The sequence below is a fragment of the Chelonoidis abingdonii genome, chromosome 2, assembly GCF_003597395.2.
Source record: "Chelonoidis abingdonii isolate Lonesome George chromosome 2, CheloAbing_2.0, whole genome shotgun sequence".
Lineage (NCBI taxonomy): Eukaryota > Metazoa > Chordata > Testudines > Testudinidae > Chelonoidis > Chelonoidis abingdonii.
The window spans coordinates 290,976,495-290,995,826 of record NC_133770.1 but is presented as its reverse complement, the minus strand read 5'-3'; the positions used below and the strand labels follow the sequence as shown (position 1 = coordinate 290,995,826).

At 45.2% G+C, this 19,332-nt stretch overlaps 1 protein-coding gene across 1 annotated transcript in view; it reads left to right on the top strand.

Annotated features, from left to right (window-relative positions):
* Window positions 1-19,332, top strand: part of COL22A1 (collagen type XXII alpha 1 chain) — a 346,712-nt gene that overhangs the window by 275,256 nt on the left and 52,124 nt on the right. Inside the window, 9 exon segments of the mRNA XM_075062036.1 lie at window positions 251-292; window positions 2,278-2,310; window positions 6,181-6,234; window positions 6,699-6,752; window positions 7,874-7,927; window positions 9,881-9,934; window positions 14,375-14,428; window positions 15,710-15,814; window positions 16,884-16,928. Coding sequence (XP_074918137.1) covers window positions 251-292; window positions 2,278-2,310; window positions 6,181-6,234; window positions 6,699-6,752; window positions 7,874-7,927; window positions 9,881-9,934; window positions 14,375-14,428; window positions 15,710-15,814; window positions 16,884-16,928 — 495 coding nt within the window.

The following is a 19,332-nucleotide window of genomic DNA, read 5'->3' as shown; positions in this document are numbered from 1 at the left end:
GCAGACATCTTTCATATGTCAAACTGCATAACAATAAGAGGGGAAATTTTGCCCACGGACAGAGGGGCAAAATCCATCTGTCAGCAAAAGAGCAATGGGATGTATAACATCCACTCTAAGCAGCCAGGATTTTTGAGTAGGTCTCTTGGGTTCAACCATGTCTCATAGCTGTACATGTTGTAATTGTGCTGCGTTTTACTTTGCTGTCTTCTTATTCCTTAAATAACCCTCCTCTCCCTTGCTTCTTTAGGGTGACGTGGGTCCTGCTGGTCCCCCCGGTTTACCCGGAACAGTAAGTAATGCTGCATCCCATGCACTAACGCGGAATTGAGGTACAGAAGAATAGGTGGCAGTTTCGTCTTCCACACAGACCTCCCAAGATCAGGGCATCACAAGTTACCCATTTCTTTGCAGAAACACCAGGAACTATTTATTTAGCCCTGGTATAACTCCAATAGCTTCAGTGGCACTATCTCATGGATGCAATTGGTCCAAGAGTTCTTAAGAGATTGGTATGTGTGTATCCTGTCATTGCCTCTCTCTGCATGCATACTCCCTCATACAGTAGCATCAGTTTGACAGGGTTTCTGCATCTCTTCCTTTCAGTGCTATGTATAGCAGGTGTAGGGGCTGGGGCAAGTGTGAGTGTTTGTGCCCACACAAGGGTGGAGAAAGGGAGTAAATGTGTTTACATGCTGAAAGTTTATTGCATGGATCCTAAAGGATCCTTTTAGACCAAGCAAGATGTTCCAGTCCAGGATTTCCTGGTGACTTCCCAAAGAAACCAGTTTATTTTCAGAATGAATCCTGTGGGAAACTGAGCAGATCTTGCAGGGAGCATTCCACCAGAGTATCATTAGCCAACACGCTGTGCCCATGGAAATAGCAGGGGGAATCCTAGACTGGATTACGCTGCCTCACCAGCATGGATTTAGGGCAGTGTTTATGGCTCGGGGACAATTCAAATCCAGTACCCTCCAGGGCCTTTGTGAGAGAGGGTCTAGCAGATATAGCACCATCTTGTGTTGCTGGCCCAGGAGACCCATATACACTAGGAGCCCATCGTGGAACAATGGAATTAGTTTGGGTTCAAAATTGGGTCCAACGAACCACCAAATTAGACTATGTCCACCTCACAGACTCCTCCTGGCAATAGGAAAGCACCAAGGAACTTCCATTTACCTCTTTTAAAATGTGGGAACATGAGTATACTCTGAAATACAAGTTAATTAAAGGCCATGAAACCAAAGTTCATGGAATATAATTATAACCCTCATCACCCGCTCCAGCAAAACCTGTCCAATCATCCTGGCCTGAGTGTTAACAATGCACCTGCCCCAACAATGGTAGAGGTAGTACCAGAGTTACAGGCCCTCCAGGGAAAATGTCAGAGATTCACATCTAGTGGCTGTTAGCAAGAACTGATTGCAGCTGCCCTGCTGACGTATGGACAGACAGCCTCTCGGATAGCGAAGTTCCAAGCCATGTAGACCTTCATAGGTCTGTAACAAAACCTTCAACAGGAAAGCAGTGCAGGCTGCAGAACCCTGCTGTGATGCACTCCCTATGGCGAAACCTTCCAAGCAAGCAGGCTTCCTCGTCCTGTATCAATGGCAGCTTCCAAGTGACCGTCAGGGTAGCCCATGTACATCACAGGGCGATAATCCAGTCACAAAGGCCCGGGCCTGGTCGACAGCTGAGGGAAATGGTCCCAAATGCAGCACCACGTGCATAGGAATGAAGAAGGCTCTTCTCAACGCTGACATCTCTTGGGGAATCTGTAAGGAGGAGAAGTGTAACCATCCTTAGTGATCCCAGGGTGGAAGACAATGGACCACCCTCAGCCATGGGCGTGAGCAAAGCACAGCTCCTATCAGTTTCAATGGAAGTTTCCCTTGCTTATACTAGCCCCAGATTTGGTCCAAAGAGGAAAGTTTAATGAGAGTAGAGGTGGGATCAAGTGTAAAATTCAGATCCAGATTTCAAAGCTGTTTGAAGCTGGGATTTTGGTCAAGCTCATTATTACTATAGAGCTCCTGTGAAAAGCTGGGATTCATATTTCAAATACCCCAACAAAGTTCTGGCATAATTTGGATCCTTTCTTTCTGAAGAACACTGTATTAGATGAAAGGACCTGCCAACTGAGAGGGAGGGAATCTGTACTGACAGAGAGAATGAAGTCCACAAATGATTAACCTTCTAGGAAAATCACTTTGAAGGGCCTCTTTTGTGAATGTGTTTCTACTAACTTTTTCTTTTTTTTGGTTTTCTTTCCAGACAGCCGTGTTTACCCCACACCCTCAGATTCCTGTAAGTAATGTAGCTAATAAGGATGATCTCTAATTTATCAGCATTTAACTTTGATAGATAAAAATCACCTTGGAATTTAACATCAGCACTACGCCCAGTCACCATAAAAATGCAGCCGTAGTCCTAGCAACAGCAGCATCCAGACTAACTTTGGTTGGGATGCAGCTGCATTCTGTCCCATTCCCGCAAAATGGCAAGTGCTCTCAGATTACATGAGGTTTTAGTGGTCTGCTCTGGTCCGGTGTCACGCCTACTTTGCACAGATGTAGATAACTGCATAAGTTGCAATGCAACAGAGAATTAAGTGTGTAGAGTTTAAGTGACTGTGTTGGCACAGGGGTGTAATCCAGTGGTGACTGAGTGCTACACAACCTCCTTTGTGGATTGGCATGTGAGTTGTTACGGCCCTTACCTACAGAAAGTTAGCTTAAACTCAGGCTTTTAGCTCTGGAGGTCTCTGGTTCAAACCCTGGTGCATTGGCCAAGAGGACGGCTATCGCATGTGTGTGCTCTAAAGGCATGAGTTTCAGGAGGAAGTTAGAAGTTGCCAGGCATCCTGCAAGATACTTCCTGCTGCCTCTTTCACAGTGATGGGGAATCAGTTACAGAGAATACTAGATCTCAACGGCAGCAGTCCTCTATTTACTTATTCGTTGTTTCCTGTTAGTTTAATACATTTACCTAAAAGCTGCTCAGTTAGCACTGAAATATTGTGACAAGTTCAAGTGGGTTTGGGTCTGTATCTAACCATAATGGCTGAGTTATGCCTTCAGGGCCCAGCCCTCTGTCCGGGAGCTGTGCAGAACTATGTTTATGGAGGAGCAGCTCTGAAGGGAATTCCCTACAGATGATGCAGTGTTTACACAATCAATGCCCGGTCAACTCTTCCTCACTTTCAGAGGTCTTGCATTCTGGAGGCACTGGAGTGGTGACTTTGATCGTGTCTTGCATAAACCAGGAGGACAGGAGGCCTCCCTGCCATCTGCCCCACCTTCTTGCACAATCACAGAGTTGTAGGGCACAAGCAGGCCCACTCTGTGTCTTGCCCCCTTTTTTCAGTGGGATGGAAGTTAAAAAAAAAAAAAAATGAAAAAAAAACAGCAAGAGGGAATTGCTTAGGAGGCTGGCAATGGGGGCTGCTAGTTCCAATCCAGCCACTTGTTGCAATCCAATCCAGCTGTTAATCATAACTGCCTCATTTCTGTACATTGAGCTGTGTGAAATGAGAGAGTGGATTAATATCAGTTTCCATGGACGGGGATCCATATAGCATGTAGCACTATTTGGCAGCACTGACAGTCTCACCAGATTGGCCATGTGTTCAGCTAATTTGGAGGGACCTTTTAGGCAGTCCCACCAGATTAGGATTGAGGCAAGGTAATTTGCCCTGCTTGTATTCTACTTGTTTTTTGGCTGTTGAATGACTTTAGGGACAGATTTTTTTAAAGGTATAAAGATACCTAACTCCAAATACCTTTAAAAATCTGGCCGCAAGCCTGGAGGCTAATCAGTATGGCACTAACGTTCAACTGAAATGTAAACACAGAAACAAAAAGGAGGAAAAAAGACTATTTAATGAGCTACCTCCTTAGACTATTGAATGATTACTTCTTGCAGCCTTGGTTTCCATGGGAATATCTGTTTATGTTTACAGTTATTAAGAGCATCCATCTCTTTGACCTTGTTAAAGTGTGTCTACACTTTGGGTATTTTCATCACTCAGAAGGATTTCAAAATTGTACGAGTTTGAATTGTAATTATACCAGTACACCCAAAGTGCAACTGCAATATTTAGTTGACGTAAATTTATTAAACCAGTTTGTGCTGCATCATCATTTTTCTGTAGGCCATTAGATGGCACCAAAGACTGTTTGAATAGGATCTGTGTTAACTTGAGTTAAATTATGTATTGCGAATAATAATTATTGCAAGTTCAGACTTTTTTTGGTTGGAAAATCCTTTGCAAACAGACTTTGAATTTCACAAATCTGGTGCTAGCGGAAATTGTTTGGAAAACAGATCTTGTGAACCATGAAGAACTATATGAACTCTTTTGTTTTGAGTAGTCCTGGTGTCTGATGGGAAGCTTAAGTCACATGCTTCTGCCCCTTGACTGGATAACTGAAAGATTTTATACAATGATGTAACCAAAAAAAAAGTTTGAATGCTCTAGCCTGAATACATATGTTCACATACAAATTTGGAATTTCATATGTGGCCCGGTCTTGCATCATTAGACTCATCAGTGGGAGCAGGATCACACCCATAGAGACAACTAAGGGGAGATATGATTGAGGTTTATATAATCATGACTGGTCTAGGAAGGGTAGATAAGGAAGTGTTGTTTACTACTTCTCATAACACAACAACTAGGGGTCACCAAATGAAATTAATAGGCAGCAGGTTTAAAACAAATAAAAGGAAGTATTTCTTCACACAATGTACAGTCAACCTGTGGAACTCCTTGCCAGAGGATGTTGTGAAGGCCAAGACCATAACAGGGTTCAAAAAAGAACTAGATAAATTCATGGATGATAGAACCATCAATGGCTATTAGCCAGACTGGGCAGGAATGGTGTCCCTAGTCTCTGTTTGCCAGAAGCTGTGAATGAGCGACAGAGAATAGATCACTTGATGATTCCCTATTCTGTTCATTCCCTCTATCACACCTGGCACTGGTCACTATTGGAAGATGGGATACTGGGTTGGATGGGCCCTTAGTCTGACCTAACAGGGCCGTTCCTATGTTCTTGTAGAGGACAGCCATTTCTCCAGTAACTATATGCCATTCATTTATTGGCTTTTCAGAATTCAAAGTAAAGGTGAATTCCTGCTGCATGGTATTCCACCAGCATGAACATACAGGGATATTATAAAGAGGAAGGACAGCAGTAAATGAATCCCAGTGGTCAGTAACAATAGCGTACAAAATAATGTGCTGATATTGCAGCAGGGAAGGGAAACTCTATGAACACAAGAAGTTAATGGGACACATGGCCAAGAACAGCTGTGGAATCCACATCACCGGTGATACCCAAGTCTAGCCCATGTTCACCCATCTTTTAGAGACAGGATAGAAATAATGACATTAGTCCGATAATCCTCCAGGCAGATGGAATAGATCATTGATCAACCGTTATTTCTGATGTCTCATTTCAAACTATCTGGACAATAAATGTACACCAGAGAGAATATTCTTTCCCCTGAATTTACCAAGTTGTAACATTATTTTATGATGGCAGATTATATGTAAACATTATCTACGAGGGAGAGTAACCATCTTTATATTTGAAAATATATTTGGGATCGGCTTAGCAAGACAAGCGCCTTTTCACAGGGAATACCCTGAGCCATAGCCACTAACAACTCCCCCACCCTGCAAAAAATCTCTCTTCTGGGACAGAAGGAATTTGATTGTTCATATTTTCAACCTGAGTCCTCTAGATCTAGATACCAAGCAGAAGTGGCAATGGTAGCAGTTTAGCTGAAGAAGATTCTTTCTCTCATTCATTTGTCCTTGTTCCAAAGCGTATTTCATTCATTGGAGGGTCTTAACGTCGGTGGCCACTGAATCAGGCCCTTTATAAAGATGGAGTCCGTGGCCATATTCTGATAACCCTAATGGAGGTTAGGGTTATCTGCTTTCAGGTAAAGGGGTGGGTTCAAAGTTCAATTCAGCTCATAGTCACTTCAGATGAAAAATCCATTCAGTTTTCAATGTGGAATAAGAGATTCTTGACATCAGCCCTCTGTATGGAATGTGTTCAAATGCCTTTGTCAAAGAACAAAGCTGTCTGACTTTTATCAGCTCGCTGATGAGATAACTTTAATTTATTTTTCACTCTTTATCCTCATATTGCTTTGCGACAGGGAGAAATTGGGCCAAAGGGAGAGAAAGGAGATCGAGGAAACAGCGGGGAACCCGTAAGTGCACTACAGTATTCCTTCAGAAATGGCTTTGAGCGTCTCCCTGCCCCCTAGCTAACAGAATGTGGGTGGGTGTCATATTCCCTTTGACAGGGGCCTTGACCCCTTGCTCCAGGAGTGGTGACCTGGTGATAAGCAGAGGGCTGATGGGGAGTTCTAGGTAGGGTTTAGCTGATGTTTATATGTATATATATAGTTCATTTTAATAAAGTTCTTTCAGATGATTTTGCCCTTCAAAATTACACAGAGTTAGTCTATGGAACTGCAAGTTTTTGTTAGTGTGACCCATTGTTCTTCTGCAGCAGTGATTGGGTATGCTCAAGAGGAATGAGCATTGTCTCCCTCATGTCGGAAATGAACCTGAGCTGTTGCTAGCCCTGGACATATAAAATCCTTCCCTCCAAACCAACATGTGCCAAGGAGAATAAATGAGTTGTTTCCCACCTCCCCTTCCTTTGCAGGGGCAGCCTGGTGTCCCAGGTGAAATGGGGCTGCCAGGACCTCCAGGACCACAGGTAAGTAACATTGACTCCCCTCCCTGGAATAACCAGATAGGTAAGGGGTGCTGACTCCACACAGTCCCTCCCCCTTGATGCTGAATGTCTGATTCTCCTCTCACACTGCTGTAACTCCATTGACCTTTGTGGCATTAGGTATCCCTCATTAACTGCAGAGAAAAGGAGAAGAGAGTCAAGCCCTAAGTGTGACATGCTATCCCTACACTGCTCTGCAAGCAGGAGCTCTGAGACAGCTCTCCAAAGCATGCCTGCCAAGATCTGAGTGTACTGCGTTTCTGCTGCCCCACGGGCTAATGAATGAGTGATTGTGATTACAGCGCATGAGCAAGGAATTCCAGGGCAGTATTCAGATTCAAGATACTTTCTGAATTCTCCTTGGGTTATGTGAAATGGGTACATAGTTTTAGTCCAATTGCCACTGAAAAAATTTCTGGAAGGAAAAAAAAACACCATTGCAAGTGAGCTCTGATCATCACTCCTATTGACCATCTCATCAAAAAGGGAAAAGATTCAATGGGCACCGAGGTACCTCTCTCTCTCCTAGACAGGGTCCCTCCAGCATAGGGCTGAAGTATGGTTGTAGGGCAGCATGGGAGAAGATGGCAGTGCTTGTGGTGTACCTATCATGCAGATAGAAATTGGCTGACGCTTGGACTGCCAGTCTTGGGCTGTCTGAAACAAACACTACCATGAACTTAACAAAAAAAGGAGAAGAAGAAAATGGGTTTCAGAGCAGTGGCAGGCTCAGCAATGGCAAGAAAACAGGAGCTACAATGAACTGAATTCTCTGCTCATGAAAATCCACCGTGGGACAAAGTAAGTCCCATGTAAACCATCAACATAGACTTTCGTGGCTCATGGGGCCAATGAAGGCCCTTTGCACAGGAATTCATCCTTAGTGGGCTATTATTGTTCATATAGTTACACCCGGCAAGTCAGGGGTGAAATTCCCCCTGTGGAAAGAGACCATTGCAGCTTAGTTAGGATATAGGTGGTGCATAGGCTGGGGATGACCCTATATGTGGGCATGAATTTCACCCTCTCTGTGAACATCCACAAGTCCCAGCATCCAGTGCTGAGTAGCAGTCTCCATTTAAGTCCCTTTTCTTTCTGTCCAGGGTGCAAAAGGACAGGAAGGAGCCAGAGGAGAGCCAGGAGTCCGTGGAGAGACAGTGAGTAATTGCTTCACTTAGGGCACATCTTGCAATGAGAACACACCTGAAGGGCTTCACAAGTAGCTGCTTTACAGACTAACAATCTCAGGCAGATCCTGTGCAGTGTACGCTCTGACCTGCAGCTAGGACAAAAGCTGCTGCTCTGGGCGAACAGAAATTCAAACCACTCAGCTGCACCCAGTGGATTGCTGCGCCAATCAACTGAATGGATGCGGTTCCAGATTGCCATTTTTTGTTTGAGAAATCTGATTCTCAGATGGAAGTCCCTCCTTTCCAGGCAAGATGCTGGCCGTGCTCATTAGTGCATTGGGATGGCATTCGGGCACAGGCTACCATCTGGTGCTGAGCGCTCATACCTCATTGAGAGCCACCACTTGTTTTTGATCTTGGTTAGCTTTATGCTTCTCCGGCCTGATCAATTCAGTATTTTTTATAAAGGAGACTCATTATCATAAATCCACCACTCATACTTGTGTGTGTGTGCGGGGGTAGGGGGGATGAGAGGGGAATGTTCTCTGAGGCTGATCTGATCTGGCTTCTGCATACTAGAGAGCAGTAATGACTCAGATCCCAGATTACTCCCGAAGAGGAAGAGGAAGTGCTGAACAGAGCACAAGGAATTAGAAAAATGGTTTTGGGGAGCCTTAGATCTGGAGAAGGCCAGATATCAGAAAATGGCTTTGCATTGATAATCACTGTCCTGCAGTTATGGCATGTTGCTTCCATGACTACTCTTCCATTGAAGTCCATCAGGCTCCTTGTAGGCCTTCTCTAAACTGGTGGTAGTGTGTAGGGTAGGCGTAGCTAAATGCCGCAGTGAAAAGCAGGCTGTGTCCACACGAAGGTCTGTAGCTACTCACAGCGGTGAAAGGCTCTGGCAGTGGGGAGGCAGTGGAGAGCTGCTGGAACCTTTCCCCATTGCTTCCCTGCACCAGAGCCTTTCCCCACAGCTGGAGACTTTCCCTGCAGTGGGGAAAAGCTCAAGCAGTGAGGAACTGCCTGAGTCTTTCCCCACTGCCTCCCCCACTAGAGCGTTTCCCTGCAGCGGGAAAAGGCTCTAGCAGTGAGACAGCACACTGCTAAACATAGAAGTGTAGCTGGGGGGTGCACTGCATGAGTGTGTAGAGAGCTGTGTAGGGTACATGCCCAAAGGTTCTGGTGTTAATACCTCATCCACACTGCAGTTTGTACCCACGCTGAGGGGGCATGCAGTGTATGTACTCTACATTGCTGTAAGCATAGACATAGCCTCAGGAAGAGTAATAATAATGCTGTATAATACCCAGCCCTCTTACGGCATTTTTCATCCATAGATCTCACAGTGCTTTACAATGAGGTCGTATCATTGTGGGCCTGATCCAAAGCCCACTGAAAGCAATGTGAGTCTTCCCATTGACGTCATTAGCCTGTGGGTCAGACCCTGTAACTGGCTGCAGGATTGGGTCATTAACTGACAAATGAATGTAAGAGTTAGAAGTGCATCTGATGGTTCCTTGTGGATAGAAGCCTTTGTGTTCTTGTGCTGCTGGTTCAGAATACTCACCAGCTGAACTATTGACCTCACTAAATACACAAAAATGCACGGAAAGGGTGGAATTGTCTGAGAAGACTATTTTGTTGCCCTGGATCCTATATTTTTGTCATAAATCAACATCATTTCATCTGACCTGATAATATATATTTTTTTCCAAGCTGATGAAGTAGCTGATTAGGATTTAGGATTGATCATGGCAATAGACAATTTTGAAATTCCCAAGGGATGTCTTAATTTGTTTTGTACCGTTGCATCCTTATTCAGATTGTAAGATCTTTGAGGCAAGTGTTCTCTTTTACTACACACTTGTACAGCGCCTAGCAAAATGTGGACTCCAATCTCATTTAAAACTTCTAGCTCCTACGGTAATACAGATAAGAAACAATATTTTTTTTAATTTTGTTTTCTTACAACAGGGTGCTCCTGGATCTCTTGGGCCCCCAGGTCCAAAAGGCTTGCCAGGAAACGTGGTATGTATTCATCCATGGATTTGTCCCCCATCTGTGCCCTGCCACATTTCTCTGACTCGGTTTCCTTGGTTTCCATTGTTACCCAGGGTTTCAAGCACTTTACTGGTTTGCCAAAATCTCCCCCTCCACCATTTCCCAGGGTCTACTGCTGTTGTTTGTTACAGGTGGTTTCATTACAGCCTGCTGCTCTCTTTGAGAGACTCAGTAGACGTGGACATCTTGGGAGTGGTCTATTCAACAGGACAATCTCACCATCAGGCACTGCTTCTCAGGCAGGCTGAGTGGTTGGAGCAGTGGATGTCAGGTTGGGACTGGGCCAAAGGTGCAGCTGGAATTGAACCAGGGACAGGACAGGATCAGAACTGAGATCAGAGTCTTCAGTGAAGCCAGAATCAGAACTGTAGTCAGCATCCAGGTGCAAGCCAGGGGCTGAAGCTGGATAGTCAGAGTCCAGGGACAAGCAAAGTCAGTACTGTAGCCAAGTCCAGATACAGCCCAAAGATCGAAGCTGGATAGTGAGAGTCTGAAGGTTCAGGGATGGTCAGGAAGTGGAGACAAGGCCGGAGCAGGGCAAGGACAAGACTGGAACTGGGCTCGGGCCAGGATAGGGCAGGAACAGGAACAGGGTCAAGACAAATGCAGGCTGGGAGTCTTAAGTATCTGATACACTGTGCAGCAGCAGCAGGAGGAGGGTTCCTGGCCAGGTAGTGTGTTGCAGAGACTGATCTGCAGCTCTAGTGGGGTTGGGGAAATACCTGAGCTTGGGGGTCACCTAACAGAGGCTTTGTTCAGGAAGAGGCTGCTACCACCGCATGCCTGGAGGCTTAATCACTGCCGGCTCTGTGGGAAGGGTAAGTCAGTGCAGCCAAACTGTTGCCACGTGCCTGAGTGATAACTCCCTGTTGGAAGGGCAGGCACTGTTGAGGCTCTGGGGATGGATGGTGCAAGCCCACCCACATCTAAAGCCCCCCCCCACCTAAGGGGAGGAGCCCCTGGACCCAGGCACCAATAAGATTTCAGGGGACAACAAATGTAAAAACAGGGATGGGAATGGGGGTCACTGGTTGAAAAGGGATCCAGAGGGGGACACCGAGCAAAGAACCCTGGACAGGGCCCACTGCTCCTAGAAGGCATCCAGGGAGCCAGTGGACGTGGTCCAGAGGAACTCTGCCCAGAGATGTGACTTGAGGGAGGATGAGAAGTAGGCCCCACAGTCGTGGAGCACCTCCCCATCCAGCTTCCTCCTCCTGATATGGAGGACGGCCACTTTGGCCAGTGCCAGGAGGAAATTGACAAGGAAGTCTCGTGATTTCATGGGGCACAGATGGGGTGTGCATAGATCAGGAAGTGTGGGGAAAAGTGCAGCCAGAACTTAGAGAGGAGGTTTTTGAGGAGCCGGAAGATGGGCTGCAACCTGGTGCATTCAATATAGATGTGCGCCAGGGTCTCCCTCTTGCTGCAGAAGAGGCATGTGTCGGGGGAGATGGTGAACCGCGCCTAGTACATGCCCATGATTACAACTCTGTGAAGGAGCCACCAATTAATATCCCAGGCAAGCCATGAAACCAGGGTGGAATATGGACTGGCCCACCGGGGTTCCTCACCCACCACAGGCAGTAGGAAGTCCCACCACTTGGCGTCAGAACAGGACACAAGCATGAGGAAGTGAAGAGTGTGGAGCATGAGCGCATAAAGATGTTTCGTAGGCACAGTTCATAGGCAGTCCATCTTCATGTCTTGCAGCTGGTTCAGGTGGTGAGTAGCGGGTGGCTGAGGAGGCTTACCAGGCAGGGGCCCAATGGCAAGGTCCAGAGGGCCAGGGGTGGATGGGGAGCAGTCTCCCAAAGGACCTGCTCAAAGAAAGTGAGAGAGGCAGGTGCTAAGGCCGCCCTCACCTTCTGCAGTATATGCCAGGGGATGTGAGGGTGGAGAGCTCCAAGTGCCAGCCTAGCACCAGAGGATCCACCCAGTCTCTCTGTTCATGGTCCAGGAGGTCTCTGATCCTGGTGGTACCAGCCAGGACCAACCTCTGCTGCACTGAGGGAGATTCCACCACCTGCACACAAAGACGGAGGTTGTACAGCAGGAGCCCCACAAGGAGGTCCCCCGCCTCAGCAGCTGCCACAGACCTGGTCACCAAGACTAGCTTCCAGGCCCTGGTAAAAAACCGGCAGCTCGGAACGGTCTCACAGGAGACTCCTCAGATGAAGGTAGAAGAGCTGCCAATCGTATCAGAGCCCTCGGAGGTAGCAAAGGAAGGTGTGCACCAGCGCACTCCATGCCAGACTGCCAGCACCATAGAGGAGTCTCTACAGGACCTGGAGGTGGAAGTCATGGACCTGACTGTGGAGAAAGAGCAGGTCCCGCCCAGCCTCCTCCAGAGGGAGGTTCAGGACTCCCGCAGAGACCCAGTGCAGGCCTGGCCAGAAGAACTCCACGATTTAGTTCTGGAGGCAGGCCAGGGTTCCCGGGGGCAGGCTCAGGGTGTTGAGCCAGTGCCAGAGCATGGACAGGACCAGCTGGTTAAGCACCAGTACCCTTCCGCACAGGGAAAGGCACTGGAGCCGTCCTGTCCTCTCCTCAACCACTCAGCCACCCTGGTCTCCAGATCATGATGATTCTCCAGTGGGGAGGGATCGGTGGCAAAAAGTTAGACAGACAGATAGAGCAGCTGGCTCATGCTCCCCCAGATGGGCTAGAGCACAGGAGGAAGGTTGCTCTCCTGCCACCCGTCCCTGACTAGCAGGCCAGAGCTCTTGACTCAGTTGACCCAGGTGGAGGAGGCCGCTGAATAAATGACTTGTCAGGCCTCCACCTGGACCAGGTCACCCAGGTCCTGGACCATGAGGAGCATGTCATTGTCGTATGCCAACAGGACCAGCCACTGTTGGAAGGGAGCAAAGCGAGCAGCCCTAGTTTGGCTGCAGGTTTGCCTCATGCTCACCAGCATTGTACCAACAAGGATGCACTGAACTGTGATTTGTGTCCTTACCGAACTGCCTAATGCTTGGTTTGCCACCAGTTGTCCCAAGAGAGAGATCTTTCTTTCTTTCTTTCTTTCTTTCTTTCTTGTTGAAACTAGAATCAGTTTAAAAATTTAAGGACTGATACACTCAGATCCCATTTTCACTAGAATACTATGAAATCACTTCAGGTCCAATTGTTTAACCTTTACTCAAACGAGTTGGGCCATTGAAATTAGGTTTGCACGATTGAGCCTTTCATGTTTGCATATAAGTCTTTGGCTAGATTCTGCTCTCACTTCCACCAGTGTAAATCTGGAATAATTCCATTGAAGTATCTGGTGTTACTCCAGTTTTACACCTTTGTGAGTGAATACAGGGTTTGAACTTTTAAGTGCAACATGCACAGGGCATTAGCTGTGCAAATGAGATCAACAGAAGAGCAGTGTGATGTGATAGGTGCTAAAAGACAATCCAAGTAACTATCTACTAGTTATCTCTGCTGTTTCTAATTAAATTGCTCTATTAACATAGTGAAGATACTTTACATATTCATGAGCTTGGCTAAAGGAAGCTGAAATGGGAAAATAATATTTGTGTTGATACTGTCTTCTAACTTGCAATCAGAACAACAGATACAAGCCAAAAGAATGGGCTAAAGTACTAACTGATGCTGGAATAACTCCAGATAATTGCAGGGCTCAGTGATGAACTCAAACAGAGACCTCCCCTGGCCTTACTGGTGGGGTTTAGTTCATTCCACAACATCCCAAAAGCATCTGTCGTGAAAGACCCAATTCACAAGCCTTGTCCTTGTTTCAGCTTGGGAGAAAGGGAAGGAGAAAGGAATGTTATGTTGTTTGATTTGGAGGTAAATCACCAATGGGTTTAAACTATAAAGAATCAAAGAAGTTTGACATCATCCTATCTGCCTATAATTTAAAGGGAATGAAAACGGAAATGCAAGGCTAAAATGACCATTGAGTTAATCCCAGGAGTGTGTTGAATTTCTCCGTTATACTAACTATTGGGGGCATCAGACAAAAATAAACCCAATGAGACTTTTGGTTGTAATGAGGCTTTCTAGTATCTCTCCTATGCACAGTTATGTTTTCTGAGTTCTTTTCAGCAAACCAGGAAGTGCCAGGAGGATTTTACAGAGAGGGAAATGTCTTTTGGTCGGGGGAGGAGTGGTGTACAAAACCGAGGCTAACTCAGTTTTCACTTTAGCTTTGCAGTTCATTCTTACATTGAAAATAACCTTTTCAGGCAGCTGATTCACATCTCTTCTAGTTCATTGTTCTCAGGATTACAAGTTGTCTGTACTGGGAGGAGGGAATGTCATAAACCAAGATGTAAAAAATTGCCCCAAATCCCCAAGATGTACAATATAGTACATCTGTCTATCTCATTTTCTTTAGAATCAAATACCACCTCAAATAACGATTTTAAACAGGAGCGTTCTTCTACTCCACAGGGTGTACCTGGAGACGCTGGCCAACCCGGAAAGGATGGACAAAAGGGTGAAAAGGTCCAGCAGTTCTTTCATGTCTGTCACGTAAATGTGTATCTGGAATTGCAGCCCTCTGAACTGTGACCAGGATTAATAGATTTTAAAGCCAGAAGGGATGATTAGCTCATCTAATCTGGCATTTTGTGTAATGCAGGCCAGAGAATTGCACTCGGTTCTCCCTGTATAAACTACCTAGCAGTTCTAATAGGACAGGAGCTCTTGAAGTGAAAAAGCCACCTTAGTTTTTCTATTAGATACAGTGATGTCATTGGCTTGAAAACACATCTGCACGGTGATGATTGTGCCAGGATTTTGAGGGATTCTATTCTGTTTGTTTCTCTCTTGATAATTATGTTTAAATCTGTAAATCCCCAGCTGTAAGCAAAACCTTCTGGCTCCAGTTAAGCAAGCTGGGGCTTCTGCTTTCATACCAAGCTCTTTTAATTGCATAGTTCCCTTATCTTCCCAGCCCACCCTCACCTCCATTTGTCTGTTTCATCCAACTGTTATATGCTGCCTGATACCTGGACTGTAAGCTCTCGTTATTACTTTCCTGTACCAAGCCTAACATGATGGAGTCCTGGTCCTTGATTGAGACTCCATAATAGAAGTAATTAACAGTAACATCGATCTTAACTACACACAATAGAAGGATAATAATGCAAAATATAGACAAGTCCCACTATATCAACCCCTCCCACCAAATCACCATCCATCTTCCAAGTGCTCACCAGATCCCTTGATCTACTTAAAATCCAAATGTTCCATGAATTAAATGTGCCTTGTAGTATGTTTCCAAAGTTAGCAGGGTGGAGTCACAATGGGAGAGCGAAGAAAAAGGTGTTCTAGAATTAAGGACGTCTCACTGATGGAAGAGGGAGGAAAGAGTGTTCTAGAGTTGAAGACCCCTTACAAGGAAGACCCTGCCACTCTTCCTTTCTCCCCACGTGTTAAAGCAGAGGGCTAGTAGCTCATGCTCTTCTGCCTAATGTAACTGCATCAATATTACACAGATGGGAGAAGTCTTTAACATAGCCAAGCACCAAACCATTTAGGGCTAAAGTTTTCATTTAAAGGGGGAAATGCCAATACTCTAATGAGAGTATTTGATATAAAGACCAAGATGCATCATCACATTCTTATAGTATAATAAAACAGGGCTTCCTGTGACACTGAGGAATGTTCTGCCTGTAAAAGTTAAAAACAAAATCCCTGGACATTTTTATCCTCATGGGATATCTGGTCCAGAAATGGACCTTAGCTCTCAATTCAGATGCATCATTGTCATGTCTTCTACAGGGTGACCCAGGACAGGGAGGAAAACCAGGACTACCTGGGCTCGCAGGTGAGCCTGGCCCTGCTGGAATACCTGGCTTACCAGGGAAGGGTAAAGATGGAGAACGGGTAAGTCCTTTTAGCACACTCTGCACCCAACTAGAATCAGTTCCTACAGGATGTAAAATGGAACAGCCTCAGCAGAAGCAGTGTATCAAATATAACTGCATAATATTGCAGTGCAGCATTATATTATTACCCCCTGACAGCAGGCCACTCTTTGAGTCGATGCGGTTGCCAACAGCACCTGCAGCAAGCTTGCTTGCCTCCAACACTGCACCATCATGTGTTCTGTCCATATCTGCCCACTCTGCCCATGCGCTAGCCTCACAGGTGGGCAGTCTCTCTCTCTTTCTCTCTCTCTCTGGCCTAATTACTATTTCAGTAGTTATCCACAATGAAACAGCTTCAACAGGAGAGATTGAGGGAGCCCCACAACTGAATATCCCATAGCTCAGTGGTTAAAGCACTCTCCTGAGAGGTGAGAGATTCCCCCACCCCAATTCCAGTCCTGTCTCCATCTCCAGCAGAAGAGGGTATTTAAGCTGGAATTCCCATATCCCAGGTGAGTGCTCTCACCAGGAGGCTAGAAGTTATAAGGTGGGCTTCTCCACCACATGCTATTTTCAGTGGAGGCAGGCAGGCACCAGGAACCTAGCTCAATCCCACAAGATGCACCTTTGATGCCTAAGCTGCCTGACTCCTGGTGATGCGTTCCCATCTGTGGATCACTAAGCAGAGATGGGCACATCCCTGAAGCCTGGATGTAGGTACCTATCTCTGAGAGGGTCAGAGCTTAGGACACACCCCTCTTGTTGGACTCTCCTATTAGGCAGCTCCCCATCTAGTGTGCTGGCTTTTGTGGATCACATTCTTAGATGTCTGTCTTTCCTCATTCACTGTATGGGTAGCCTAGGCTCCTAACTCAGGCTTTGTGGATCAGGCTTTGTTCCTGTGATTTTCTAGATGCCCAAAAGTTAGACACTCAATGTTGCAACTGCTAAGTTCCTTCATGGATCCCACTCACCGCCACTAGAAATACTAGTTTAATTTAAGAATCATTTTTGTTTATTTTTCAAAGGCCAAGCTTCTGCTTCGCAAGTGTTGACTATTTTCTGCTTTGGTTATGGCTCTTTAGGGTGAAAGAGGCCCCCCAGGCTTACCAGGACCCCTCGGACCCAAGGTAAGCATTTACCGCTGTCCCATTGAGGACTACTTCTCAGAAATCAGGACAAGTTTGCACATTGTCACTGGAACTGGTGGAAAAATTAATTGAATATTTGGTCCATTTTTTACTGGAAAATATTTTTGGTGAGACATTTACTAAAAAAGTTTTCCTGATTTTCAGTGGAAAAGTTTGCAACAGAAACTTTCCAAACAACTCTATTTATTTTTCTATGTAATGCCTCTCTGGTTGTGTACATAAAAATATTAGGATAGCAAATAACTTGTTCACTTTCCACATACATCATTTTTATGTCTCTATATAAAGCTATAGCTAAGGTTGTGGGCCAAATCCTGCCATACTTACTGAGACAAAACTCACACCAACTTCCCTGGCAACCTGGAATCCATACAATCAGAGAGTCACTGCACTTACAGGGTGAGCTGCACTTTAGACTCCTTTGCGGTACCTCAGGGATACTGCTCAGATAACAGGTGTTGCTTCCTTCACCACGTCTCTGCTGTTCACCTGCTCTTGGAGTAGATCTCTGGGCTATAGCTTCTGCCCACCCCCTGCCATTTCCCAACTATGTTAACACAACAGGCCAGAGGGCACCTGCAGGAAACTTCCCTCTGGAAGCCTGTGAACAGGGGCTGATTAAAGTGGCTAAAAACAGCTTCAAAATGAACATTATTTATTCATCCAAAGGTAAAAGGTAAGCAGAGAAAAGGGTTCAAAGAACAGAATTTTGTCTACATTTTGCCTAAACTTTATCCTTTCAAGTTCCTCTTAGCCCAGGTACTTCGGTCTCTGGGTGGGAGAGACAAACTGCCTCGCATTCTTCGCTTGTCTCAGTGTCTGTCTCTGAGCATCTCACCTGAGCAGCAGCTGCTGGCAACTCCCACTTACCTTCTCCCTCAAGAAAAAAGTTTTTAACCACTTATCGTCCTTTTGATCTCTAGTCTCTGTTTTTGGCAAATCAGCTGTGCCACTTTAGGCTGGCATGTGTGAAGACCATCTCCCCAGTTAATGGCCCAATAATTGTCCCCTTGAAGCTGTCTTATCTCTGCTCATTGTTTATTCCTTCTTGCTCTTCCTGTTAGCCCTTTTTAATTCTACGCTGTGTGTTCGGACAGAATGATATTAAGGAAATAATATCAAGCTGAGGTACATATAATCATTAAAATAACACAGATATCTCCCCCATCTCCAGGGGCATTTTCAAAGAGGTGGACATGGGAAGAGAACAAAATCTATTGTTCCTGACACAAACTGCAGTTATGTAGTCAAATTAGCGTTTTGTGGTTTTCACGTGTTGCATTGTTTTTGAAAATATAGTCTTGAGACTATTAAATTTCAGAATTACCACCACACCTTTATTGAACACATCCGCATTCGCTGACGGTCTACAAGAAATTAACAATATTCTTCTGGGATGAGTTGGGTCATGTTTAGAGCCTAGGACAGATTCTTCCCAGGTTCTCTATTTGGATTGATCAAGTCATGATCAAGAACTGAGCAGGAAAACAGGATATTCCTTGAATCATGAAATAGATTTAAGAATAGGAAACTATTTTTAAGCAGGAATATAGCTGTATAAAGAATTGATCCAGCCATGTCTTGTATTCCTGGATAAATCTGCCTATCTCTTCCTCATGCTAAGTCTGTTCTGCTGCATTCCGCACTGACATGGCTAAATTGGTCTCTATTTTTCTTTTTTTTTCTTTTGCAGTCCAGAACACATGAGCAGTAATGCAAAGAGAACTATTATTACAAAAAAAGAGAGAAAGAAACATATTAAAAAACATTAAATGAAACCTATTGTTCAATATAAAATAAAATATAAAATATAGAAATTAGGAAACTTATCTGTGCAGGGAAAAACAGCATGCACTTTTTTTGCAGCAAAGCTGTGTTCTTTAACAAAATACGTCTAGCATGAGGTATTTGCAGTCAGGTCTGTTACAATGTCTTCCTCACTGCAACATGTAAAACTGAGCAACGTGATTGCACAGCAAGCACCAGAGCAGGATATTTTCTGTGTCTTTCTTAACCCTCCCTTTCCAGTGATCATTAAAACAATTCAAACAATTGCCCAGACTTTTTTACGTATATGTTATTGGCATTTTAATTTTTAACAATGAGGTCTTTTAGATTGTGGAATAATGTCTTAAAGGGTAGGGTTGAAAGGCTATCCCTGAGTCATTTCAAACTGCACTGGAAAAAAGCACTTAACAATATACCGTAGGGAACAGCCCTGCACTGATAACACTGCTCTACAGCCAAAATGCTTCTGAAATAAATGTAGTCAAACTTTACTAATTCTGGGTCAAATTGTTGATTGGCTCTAGTCTAGCCGTTGGGCTCCGGACTACAGCAGTGGAATCTCCTGGCAGGTGATGTTAGGGTTTCCATGTTCCAT